The sequence below is a fragment of the Phragmites australis genome, chromosome 22 (genome assembly GCF_958298935.1).
Source record: "Phragmites australis chromosome 22, lpPhrAust1.1, whole genome shotgun sequence".
Classification (NCBI taxonomy): domain Eukaryota; kingdom Viridiplantae; phylum Streptophyta; class Magnoliopsida; order Poales; family Poaceae; genus Phragmites; species Phragmites australis.
In genome coordinates this window covers 6,007,134-6,019,817 of record NC_084942.1, presented here as the reverse complement: position 1 = coordinate 6,019,817, position 12,684 = coordinate 6,007,134, and the positions used below count along the sequence as shown (strand labels likewise).

Sequence of the window (12,684 nt, the reverse complement as noted above, 5' to 3'; positions counted from 1 at the left end):
GATCGGTTATCGATCCAATTCGCTCGGTAACCGACAATCCAATTTAGTTGGGTTTTGGCACTGATTTGCAAATTTGACCTATTGAATTTGTACAAATTTTCGATGAATTTTGAGCGGTTATCGCGATAACCACAGTTTTTGGCAACTGCTCGGCCTTTGGTTTTCATGCGTCAAACAAATTTGTAAACCTTGATATGATGTTGTATCCTTTCATACCATGCTTCCATGCCCTATCAAAATTCTTTTATTTTAAGGTTTCAAGGATACTAGTTTGATTGGCGTAACTACGCTGCATCTGTTTTTATTTTGCTGTGTAGAGTACGACAAAAAAGACTAAAAAATTAGGTTCACAAATTTTGTATATTTCGATATTTATTTATGGAATTATTAATATTAAATATATTCAATTAATTATAGAGAAAACAATAGTACTTTTATGCATGCACATAGTTTTAACATGTAGGTGGAAGTAATACTAACATAAAATAATTTGTTTCATTTTTTTGAGTGTTAGATATTTTTCTTTGCATTTTAGATTTTTTCATCTGATTTATTAATGTAACTAATATTTATTTTGATATTTTTTAGAACGTCCGAAAAAAATACATATACACGTATATGCGTATGTATATACATACATATAGTAGTTGATTCCAGGCACTTCAATATATAGTACTAGTTGATACGTGGCGGCTAGAGGCCGCAAGTACGACAAATGTGAGGCAAAAGAAGCACAAAGGATAGGAAAAATGACTCCATGCATACCGATGACTTAACCAAGGATAGGAAAAATGGACAACAGAGAGAGTGTCGATTGGTTTAGCGGGTGTGCCAGCCGGTAGAATATCAGCGCCCGGGAGGAGGTAGGATTACGGAACACGGGTAGGTAAGGTTACGAAACACGAGTGGGCGAAAGAAGGTGTGAACCGCAAACGGAAAGCACATGCTCTTGGAGATCCAAAACCCTCTTGTTGTCCGTACGGTAGCAATCTAATATGACGTATTCGTATAATCTTAAACGGATATTTGTTTAGTTGCTTGTATATATTATTTTAGTTTGTTTGGTGAATATAAATGTATGTATGTAGTCTAGCCTATGATTTGAGCTTCTCTTCGTAGCCTGATCTGATAGATATAGATCATGTAGATGAACTTATTTGTCAATGTCACATAATTATTTTCACACGAGCAATCAATCAGAGTTTCAACTTTTATATCTACTTAGATGGCTCAAATTCAGTCAATCAAATAGAAATTCAGCTCTATCTATATAGACAGATACAACCAAACAAACACTATTCTTTTTAACAAATACTTCATTCGGTCATAAATACTTGTTGCTTTTGATTTTTTTAGTTTACGACGTGCAACTTTGACTATTATTTTCTATTAGAATATAGTTATAATATTTAATAAAATATAATATAATGAAAATATTTTTCAAGAAAAATCTACACATATAATTTTTATATTTTCAAACTAAATATTTAAAAGTTATTAATGGCTAAAGTTTTAAAATTTAATCAGATTTTAATCAAAATAATAAATATTTATAAAAAAAATATAACTTTACTTAGCCCTATCTTATCTCAACCTGCATTTACTATATATACATGCAAAACCCATACATCCAACGAATCACACTCACAGAGTCTCCTGCCGTTCAGCGTGTCCGCCCAGATCCACCATACAAACCACACCACAGATCCACCACCACACATTCACACAATCGGCTCCACCCCTATTTATTAACGCCGCCTCCACCTCTCCCAAACCGAACCCAAACCAACCCCCAACGCCACCGCCGCCGCTCGCCGGAGAAGAGAAAGAGAAGAGAGGAGAGCCCCTCTGGCGGGGTTCCCGGAAGCTTCGAGAACCTTCCCCCGATCCTAACCAAGCCTTCCCCTTTACCCCTTTGGGCGTCGCGGAGTTGTAGGCATCACGGCTAGCGTTGCAGCCCTCCGGCGCGGCGCCGCAGCTGCGCAGGTGGAGCCCACGGGCACCATCGCTTCCACCACCAGCCCCGCCCCGCACGGCGGCCGCGGGGCCCTCCCCTCTGCCGGCGGCAGCCCCTCCGACCTCCTCTTCCTCGCCGGCGGCGGTCGCCTCCTCCTCTGAGTCGCTCCCCCACTAACCTCACCTAACCCCCCACCACCGTGCTGACAACCGTCGTCTGCTGACCGCCCGGAGAACCCCGAGAAACCCACCGAGAGAAACAGAGAAACCCAGCGCGCGAGATGGAGATGAAGCTCACGATCAGGAGGGTGCCCACCGTGGTGTCCAACTACCAGGAGGACTCGAGCGCCGGCGGCGACAAGCCGCGCGGCGGGTGCGGGAGGAACTGCCTCGGGGACTGCTGCCTGCCTGGTGAGCCGCCCGGCCCCTCCCGATTCCTTTCTTTTGTTTGCTGTTACAGCGAATCTGATGTCGTTTTCGGTCCAAATCCGGATGAAAAGCCTGCGATTCTATTTCGTCCTGTTAGATTATGCCCTTTTTTGAGGTGCACTTGGGATCCAACCATTTAAAAATTTACCCTGATGATTTGTGCGTGATTCGTTAAGAAAATACGGGAACTTTGCATAGTGAAGTGTCGTGGTGCTGCAAGAAAGCTGGGGGCCTTTGCATCTAAACAATTGCTCGCGACGCAAGCAGGGTGCTCTTTTTTTATCTTTACTATTTTTACACACCCTCAGGTTAAAAATTGTCATCGTGGATGGTTTTGGGTTGACCATATGTGGCTGTAAACCCCCTCGAATTAGGTCGGATAAAAAAACAGATAAGCACATTGATGCCTGAGGGCTGTATATCTTAGGGAACTATGCAGCGCAAAAAAAAAAAAAAATTCTGTATTTGCGTTTTCTGACTTACCCATCTGGAATGCGATGTCACAACCAAAGCACAAAGCCTTTTTGTATGGGAGTTGCTAATTTTCACTCGAGTGAAAATAAAGGTATGTTTCACTTGACAATAGCAACAGTTGGATGAAGATCTAATGGCTGATAAAAAAACTGATTCACAAGTGAACAATATTTTTCTATAGTAGAGACATATACAATTTTCTGGTGCATGTCAGACAAAAATCCCTGACTGAGTACAGATCAAAAGATAGACGCACGATCGGATGGACGTGTCGAGTGAAACAAAGCTCCGATTTCAGTTGATTGAAACATAGTAAATCCGTTTTTGTATTTATGTGCTTGATTTTCTTAATAACCCTTTTTTATGTGGTGATTGTTTAAACATACCTTTTTTTATGTGCTTGACTTTTTTATAACTCATTAGAAAGGGTGCGTCTTTTGATCTGTTGTTGCATCACAAGAAACTCCGGGAATATAATATTCTTTGCTTCACTTCACATGAAAGTTTCAAAATTTGCAGTACTTTCAGTGATTTCAACATTTCATCCATTTTGTTGAGCAGTTTCCAAGCTTCCCCTCTATGCTTTCAAGGCGAATCCGGCAAAGCTGCGTTCACAGGAGGATGCTGCTACAACTAAGTCCCTTGTCAATCTCCTCCTTACTGAGGTAAATAAAAGCTCGCCGGTTTGGTTATTGCACAACATCATTAAACTTTAACTGTGCTAGTTATTGCTATGTTAGGAATGATTTGCCATATGTAGTTAAGATATGTGAAATTTTCTTTTAAAAGTTAAGGAATTCTATTTGGTAATAATCCTCTCGTTAGCTAAGTTGTGGACCCATGTAAAGTGCACTCAAGCAGTAGCAAATGCATGCATATATGACTTGTAAGATGATTGTGTTGTTGTGACTTGCGAGAACCTATGGACAAAAGAAAGAGTAATATTGTTAATTGTAAGCATCCCACGCATGTGTGAGCATATGTATCCACTTATGAGAGTTGTTTGAATGGCCAAGCAGCTATTCACATGCAGCTTACTAGCAGTGTTCATCTAGACGCTAGATGTAGACAGACGGTCGTCGTCTAGATGCGCTAGACGACCATTTAGTCATCATCTAACCTGGACGCCAATCCCTCGACTAGCGTCTTGTTGTCGCCTAGACGCTCTAGTTGACCGTCTACGCAAACAGTGCTTACTAGCCATATATGTGGGAAGTTGCTACTACTTCAGTTACATGTCTCCCGTTTAGCTAACTAGCAGATATACGCCAAATAGCATCTCTGGTGGGATACTACTGTTACATAAGCAATAACATACCACATCAAAAGATTCAAAAGTGGTACGCCTCTAGGAATGTTCTGAGTACACTGCAACACCAACTCGGACATTGTAATGCTAGAATTTAATTTATTTCACCTTCTTTCCATGAAAATGATTAATGCTTATATAGCTTAATGTATGGTTCATTCTCATAAGTACAGTATGGATCAGTATCAATTTGGAAGTGTCCTTGCAGTTTAAATTTCTGATAGAGATAATTAACCTGCAATGGATAATGAAAGGTCACTGAGATTGATGGGCAGTGAAGTTTAGTTACCATGTTTCCCTACCTAGATTTGAATTTGACTTCAGTATTTTGCTTTGTATCCTGACAGTGGGAGGACAGGATGGCCCGAGGCTTATTCCGCTATGATGTCACTGCTTGTGAGACCAAGGTCATCCCTGGCAACCTTGGGTTTGTTGCACAACTCAATGAAGGGCGCCACCTCAAAAAGCGCCCTACTGAGTTCCGTGTGGACCGTGTGCTTCAGCCTTTTGACCTTGCCAAGTTCAACTTCACCAAAGTTGGCCAGGAGGAGGTGCTCTTCCAATTTGAGAATGGTGCTGGTGATGACAGCTACTTCCTGAGGAGTGCTCCGATCACTGTTGCTGACCGTGCTCCCAATGTTGTTGCGATCAATGTACATATCTCAGTCACACTGACAATTTACTTCTGTTCCAACTTGAGTATTCTTAATGCCAACACCTGTTTGCAATGGTTTGCAGGTGAGCCCAATTGAGTACGGACACGTGCTTCTCATTCCCCGTGTTCTGGACCGTCTTTCCCAGAAGATTGATCCAGAGAGCTTCTTGCTAGCGCTGCAAATGGCGGCTGAGGCAGCAAGCCCATACTTCAGGCTTGGTTACAATAGTTTGGGTGCTTTTGCCACCATCAATCACCTCCACTTTCAGGTATTATACTTTGCACGGCATCTAAAAGTTTACTTATCACAACAAAATGCCGTGCACAGCACGCATTAGTAATCTCATATTGCCTTAGTGTGTCAGCCTGTACCCTTTTTGATAACATAATTAAGCATAGACCGCTTGAAGATATCTGTTGTAATTTTCATAGTGATAGTGACCTTTGTTCATTTAGAGAGCAAAAAAACTGTCGGATGCATTTTGGTCTCAACAATTAGCTCAGAAATCTGTTCATAGCACATTGCAGTTTTGTGTTAATGCGCTCATTATTGTATAATAACATATCTTGTTTTCTTCACAGGCATACTACTTGTCAGTGCCTTTCCCTGTTGAGAAGGCAGCTACCCACAAGATTCCTCTTGCTGAGGACACGATGATGAGTGGGGTGAATGTGTCCAAGCTGATAAATTACCCTGTGAGAGGGCTGGTTTTTGAGGGAGGGAATACACTGGACGATCTGGCAAACGTGGTTTCCAGTGCTTGCATTTGGCTGCAGGACAACAATGTTCCTTACAATGTGCTCATCTCTGACTGCGGCAGGAGGATTTTCCTCTTCCCCCAGGTAAATCTTTACACAATTTATAATTTTCTGAAATCTTGAGTGAACTACGTGCTCATGTATTTTTAGTAGCAATTTAGCATTCACAAATAATCCCTCAGGAGTTCTGTCCTGTAAGATACATGTGGATAACTGCTATGCAATTTGTAACACTTGAAGCAATTGTAATAAATTACTCCTGGTTTCTATTAGAGAAACAGAGGATATACACAACCTAGACATGTTATCTTGTCCATAGGTCTGTTTCCTGTATATATAGTAGCATTGCTGGAAATTTCTTTATGATGTTGTACTAAACCTTTGTCTGTTTCAATAATGCAGTGTTATGCCGAGAAGCAGGCTCTGGGTGAAGTGAGCCAGGAGCTGCTGGACACGCAGGTGAACCCCGCCGTGTGGGAGATCAGTGGCCACATTGTGCTGAAGCGGAGGAACGACTACGAAGAGGCATCTGAAACTTCAGCGTGGAAGCTCCTCGCCGAGGTCTCCCTGTCAGAGGAACGCTTCGAGGAAGTGAAGGCCTACATCTTCAGCGCCGCTGGTCTGGTTCAGTCCGACGAGGAGAAAGTTTGCGAGGGCAAGGACGCCGCGCCTGTCCCCATCGCCCCTCGGCCTGTCGGAGAAGGCTGCCTCGTCCTTCAGTGAGACTGTACTGCAGGTCGTCGTGGCCATGGTCGTGGTCGCCTATAGTTGTGGTTGCTGGTCTTAAATAAGATCCATGTGATCGAACTGCCTGGTCTGTTGTATGCGCGTGAGCCCTGTTCTCTGCTACCTGCTCGCGTTCCTGTGTCCTTTGTTTCTCATGTGGTGGTTACTCGGTGATCCAGTGCTCTCTGCAGTATTAAGCGGAGGCTATGTGTATTGTTTGGGTCGTGTAGAACTAAATTAAATGTGATGGACGTTGTAGTTACCGCGTTCTGTGAATTCGCTTTGTTATGTGCAGCTATGGCGTCGAAGTTGGACGTGCGTATATACAACATGAAACTGATTAAACCTTGGTGCCAGACAACAGAACCGGCCACAACAATTAGAACAAAGTCTAGTGAAATATTTGCTTGAGAACAGGTAGGTGAGAATTAGGACCCATCAACAGAATAATTTGCTCTTCGAATCGATCTTGTTCCTTTCTTACTGGCCAACACCAAAGGAAAATGGGACGTCTCCCTTCAGATTTGGGTCCATGACTGCTTCCAAAGGACTTGTAGCAGAGGTATTGCCCTCATTTCTGATAGCATTTCTTCTTTACCGAATCAAAAAGAGAGAGAGAAGCCATGGGTGCAGTATACTCTCATTTGTAAGAAGATTTAACTGGAAAAAGCCTTCGGTATCATAGTGCCAAGCAATTGAGTTTTCCACTCGCTCAACTACAGGAATAGACAATATACTCTCAGCATCTTCTCGACAGAAAATGTTTGCTCCACTAAAGCATGGTCCCAGGAACCTGTAATCTGATCAATAAGATCAAAGTTGCTCCTAGTAGTGTGCATGGACTGCGTGTGACTCTTCTCAGCATCCAAAGGTCTTCTCATACAAACAACACCCTCTTTGAGCAGCTTGACCCCCTTGAGAATACTTCTCCAAGTGTATGGTGTGACAGCAATATATCTCCATGGGTGCAGTATTTAGATCGAAGAACTTTACCACACAGAGATTCCAGTTGTTTCAGTAATCTCCAAGCGATCACAGCTACGCAATAACCTGCTTATTGCTTCCGCCCTTGCTTCATGTAAAACGTTCCGAATACCTGACTATTTAAGTTGGATCAATTCTGTTTAGAGCACCGATATGGTAATAACTTGCTTCTTCACGATCGGAAGGCAAGCTGAGCCAACATGCACACGGCTCACATGAGCTGGCCCATTGGGCCTGTCAGCTCCCAGCTAACACCCGCCTGGCTGGTAGGGCCAGCAGGTACAAAAAGGCAGCAAGGACACCATGGGGATAGGGATGAAAACGGAACGGGAAAATCCCGTCCCGTTCCGGTGTCGTATCCTGATTATTCCCTCTCGTTTTCGTTTTTTCGGGATTTATTCGGAAACGGGATGAAAACGGTATAGGTCGTGCGAAAACGGTACCGAAAACGGTTTGATATATTTTCGTCCGTTTTGTTATTTTCCCGTTTTTATTCGGGATATTACCGTTTTTGTCCCGTTTTTTCTTCGCGGGATAAGGCCTGAATACATGAAGGTCCATCTACTTTTATTATCCATCGTAGCCCACGAAGGCCCATGCTGTCATCCACTCATCCAGGGTTCCAGTGCCACTGCGCCAGCGGCCAGGCTCCCAATCCCAGCTGCCAGCCGCCGCCCGCCAGGCCGCCAGACACCAGTACCCAACGCCCGGTCGGCGATCGCCAACTCGCCCGCCCTCCAACGCCGCCGCCAGCGGCCAGCCATGCCGCCCGCTCGGCCGCTCCACGGCTCCACGCTCCAGCATCCAGCGCACCTGCGCACAGCGGCACAGCGCACGCCTCCACGGCTCCACCTGTGCGGCTGCGCACGCGGCAGTCGGCACGCCTCCACTGCGCCTGCGCGTCTGCGGCTCTGCGTGCTCCTTCCGCTCCAGTCGCCAGGCCGCCAGTACCCAACCGGTGCCTGCCACGCCGGTGCCTGCCACGCCGCCCGCTCCAGCGCACCTGCGCTGCTGCGCACGCCTCCGGCCTCCACTGCAGGGCAGCAGCGCCCGACAGAAGATGAGCTCATGGGAAATAGAAATGATGAACTAGAAAGCTTCTTATATGATGATTGTGGCCCTGATAGAGATGGCCTAAGTGAGTTGGACAAATACATGGCAGAGCCACTTTTGAAGCAGAGCCAATTTGACATTTTAGCATATTGGAAGAACCATACAGAAGATTATCCTATTCTTTCACAAATTGCCCGTGATATGATGGCCATACAAGTGTCAACGGTTGCTTCAGAGTCTGCCTTTAGTGCTGGTGGCCGTGTCATTGATCCTTATCGCAGCCGTCTTGATCCTGAGATGGTACAAGCATTAATTTGCACCAAAGATTGGGTAGCTGCAGGAAGAAAATGTGATAATTTAAATAGTTTGCTATTTATAATTGTGTATTAATTAGTTATTTTCTTTGTCATTGCATATGATGTATGTGTCTTTGTTTGATTTTTTAGATTCCAAGAAATTTTCTTCCATTGTGGATGATCTCGAGGTTCTAGAGACCATTTCTAATAAACTGATGCATGAGGTACTTACCATACTTATGCTATCCTCTCATGGTACAAGGCTGGAGGTGCATAGAATCTCTTGGTCATTTTGATACATAGATGTCCGAAGCTGATCACACACTCGCTCTCTAGCTATGCTCTTTTTTTTTTCTTCATGTACAGCCTGACTAACATATCCTTTTTTTCATGCATTGTAAAATTACAGGAGAAAGAAGAAGAAATAGCAAGTGATCCAGATGTGATGAATGATTATGAGCAGCTGTAGACCGAGAGTGATTGAAGAATGTTTATGTTCATGTTTTATTGTCCTATTATTGTCATATGTTGACGTTGTGGTAGACTAGTGGTTCGATGTTATTATGTTAAGACTTTGTGTGGTTGTATGGATATTTGTACTATCGTTCACTTATATATCTATTTGAGACTTATTGTTTGTGTGGTTAAATATATACATGTCATCGTTATGTTATATCACATGTTATCTCACTAAGCATGGATGATGCATTTATTGTAGTCATGTTAAACTTATACATGTTGACACATCTTGATGGTTTTGTGGGTTTTTGTTTTCGTTATGTTTTTCGAATCCCGACCGATACCGCCATTTTCCCTATCGGATTAGTTCGTTTTCGACCATCCGATTATGTCCCGACCGTTTTCGTTCCCGTCTATCCCGTTTTCGTTTTCGTTCGGCTGAGAAAATGTGAAAACGAAAATGGTTAGAGGGTTTTCCCGACCGTTCCCGTCCGTTTTCATCCCTACATGGGGATGGGAAGTTCCACGAATAAAAATAAGGTTCCATCAGTAGGTTTTTTCGATTGATCCCAACATTTCAAATCTAAAAAATAAGGTTCCATCAGTAGGTTTTTTCGATTGATCCCAACATTTCAAATCTAAATAATACTCTTTTCAGTCACAAATACTTGACGTTTTAGACAAGATCCGATCAAGCTTTTAAAATTTTGACTGTCATTGACCTTTAAGATATTTGGTTTAGAAATACGAAAATCATTTGTGTAGATTCGGCTTGAAAATGATTTCATAATCTCATAAATTTATTGTATTCTACAAATATATTATAATATAAAATGATGGTCAAAGTTCATTATTAGAAACCGTATAGAAAATAGTAATCGACTCATCTCAGGGACGAACCAATCCATATATAAACCATTGTACGATGACTTGGTTCCTTGAATCAAACACTCATAAATATACACGATGTACTATACTACCACTAGTCCACTACTAATTGAGGCTCCAAGAGTGCCTTCCTACGAGAGTAGTCGTGGAGCGATGCGACGAGTTTGGGCGGCCAGTGCTTGGTGTCCCTGACGCAGGCGAGGTCCGTCTAGTGCGGGTCCAGCAGCGTCGCAATGGCGAACTGGTTCTCCGCCAGTAGCGCCGCGTGCTTGTCCGCGTACAGCGCCGCCGCCAGCGCCGCATGGATCTCTGCGAAGTTCATCAGTGATCACTTGAGAGTTTGTTCAGATATGTGCATATATGCATGGAGATCGATGTACACACGGTCGATCAGTGACAGACCTGGGTACCCCTTGAGCGCGATGGAGACGTCCCTCCCATCTCGGCGATGGACTCGTCGCGGTCGCCGATCTCGTACAGCACTAGCGCCCGCCCCACCCGCGCGCACTCCCGCACCACGCGCGTGAACGACGCCAGCGCCTCGGGGAACTCCCCGCGCGCCTGCAGCTCCCGCCCGCGCTCGAGCAGCCCCACGGCGTCCCCGACGCGCCGAGACACCGCCGCGCTCGCCGCACGCTCTGCTTCCGTCACCACCGGCCCACCGTACCCTACCAAAGCTCCTTCTTCTCCCCCGGCAGCGGCCCGCGCGCTGGCGGCACTGCTGCTACCGCCGGCCGCGAGGAGCAGAGGCCGGACACAAGCAGCTGACGCCTCCCTGCCCTCGGCGATGCTGATGGTGATGGCGGCGGAAGCGGGGCTGCTCCGGCGGCGACCGGCGTCGCAGGAGGCTGCATGGGGAGGCGCTCACATGCCCACGCGTCTCGTCGTCCAGAGGGAGGGAGATAAGGTTTCAGAGGCTGTTCAAAATGCGAGAGAAAAAAATCCTTGAAAGAAACGGAAACTGGATCGCCTGCTGTTATGAGCGGCTCAGATTCATTGAAAGGAATGGTCGGGAATGATCATGGAATCGACGGCTCAGATCGACGCTTTGCTGTCGCATTGAACATGAGTGATACAGATATTTGGAGAACAGGAGTTGCAGCTTGTAACTAAAAGAATCCAATCCACGATATGACTCTGAACAATTGCAGGTCGTTAATCATGCGCATTTGTTTGTTCAATTCTTCTTCAAGTCTACTAAATGCGCAATGTTGTTACTCTTAATTTTGCTTTACCACAGAGAAAGGGACCCGCTTCAGACAATTTTTTTCTCTCCCACCATCTCCTTCCCCCGCTCTTCGATTTGAGTGAACCCTGCCCGGCACCCGAGAGTCACCATAGTCAATAGGAAGGGACTCTTTCCTTCAACAAATTGAACTGGTGCAAAAAGAAGTCACATATGTCTCAATATACATGGTCGATTTTATTCTAACTCTACTCCTTCCTTTTTCTTCAACAAGTAGCTTCAATTCTCTTCAATATAAAATATGAGTTGGTTCCGACGTCATCACTTCTCCTACTCCCATCTCATCTAATAAAAACCTATAAAATTTAAATAATTTATCCACTTTTGCCATCCATCCTATTTCTCTAGCCTCCCCACATCTTACTAGCTACGGATATGTGACTCATTTTACTAATAAAAATAAATAAAAAAATTAGGAGGAAAATTATCGGATAATCTCCTCCTAATTTTTCAGATCACATCTGAAATCAAACTATGGCATCACTCCTGATGTATTTGTTCGACGACGCTCCCATAGTGCATCCACATCTCCATATCTTAAGTTTATGATTAATGTTGCCCCGTTTAATATTTGTATTTTCGTTGTAACGCACGGGCACTTAGCTAGTACTAATTTACTACCAACTGTACACGTATTTCACATACATAGAATCGATCTAGGATATAGCAATCCGAAGAAATAAAATAATATAGCATTACAAAAGACATATCTGCATACACGATGATTGAATCCAGGTGCCCGTGCGATGTGGAGATGGATGTTGTTAAGGAGATGGTCATCATCGATCAACGGAGGTGGACGCCGTTGATGAGGTGGGTGCGAGCTGATGAGTGGAGGTAGCTGGTGCCCATCCGCGGAGGTGATCGGCGTATGACTGGAGTTGAAGTTGTTGCCTGTTATTTTGTGTAGGCGGTAGTAGGGACCGGAGACTATGTCCAGATTTTGGAAATAGACTAAGAGAAGGAAAAAGAGCACAATCATTGGAGATCTTGTCATATTTTTAAAAGAGAGAAAGAAAAGAACACACTGTTGATTGGACTTGACCTTTCATTATGTGATGATCATTTATCTTGATTTAAGTTTTGGAAATAGAGTGACATAAGGAAAGAGAGCATGTTGCAATCAAGGATAACATGTGGGGAGTAGGTTGATTGTTAATTGGTTAATTGATTCCAACTTTCCATATTATAGGAGAGGGAAGGAGAAGGGGGCCAATTTTGATTGTGGACCGCTTGATCGTATAAGATATACGATGGAGATTATTCGGATTTACCATAATTTATCTATTTTAGATGAGTATAGACTTGGGCATGTTTTAAAGAGAAACTGAATGACGCGAAAGATATATATGGCAAGGGAAAATCATAGATCATCACATATTTAATATTAGCTATGTTGTTTTATTGAAATGGTACCATTCCATTAACAATGTACATGCTCATTTCCATG

The 12,684-nt window shown here is 44.0% G+C and overlaps 2 protein-coding genes across 2 annotated transcripts; one reads left to right on the top strand and one right to left on the bottom strand.

Annotated features, from left to right (window-relative positions):
- The first annotated feature begins 1,684 nt into the window (after nt 1-1,684).
- Nucleotides 1,685-6,570, top strand: LOC133904393 (GDP-L-galactose phosphorylase 2-like). The gene is made up of 6 exons (XM_062345880.1): nt 1,685-2,367; nt 3,421-3,524; nt 4,516-4,821; nt 4,907-5,092; nt 5,406-5,666; nt 5,985-6,570. Exons 1-6 carry the CDS (start codon nt 2,238-2,240, stop codon nt 6,303-6,305), a joined length of 1,308 nt encoding a protein of 435 aa, XP_062201864.1. The 5' UTR covers nt 1,685-2,237; the 3' UTR covers nt 6,306-6,570.
- Nucleotides 6,571-9,965: 3,395 nt separating this feature from the next.
- Nucleotides 9,966-12,086, bottom strand: LOC133904484 (uncharacterized). The gene is made up of 3 exons (XM_062345999.1): nt 12,026-12,086; nt 10,391-10,836; nt 9,966-10,297 (listed from the first exon to the last, which is right to left on the bottom strand). Exons 1-3 carry the CDS (start codon nt 12,084-12,086, stop codon nt 10,094-10,096), a joined length of 711 nt encoding a protein of 236 aa, XP_062201983.1. The 3' UTR covers nt 9,966-10,093.
- Between the last annotated feature and the right edge of the window lie 598 nt (nt 12,087-12,684).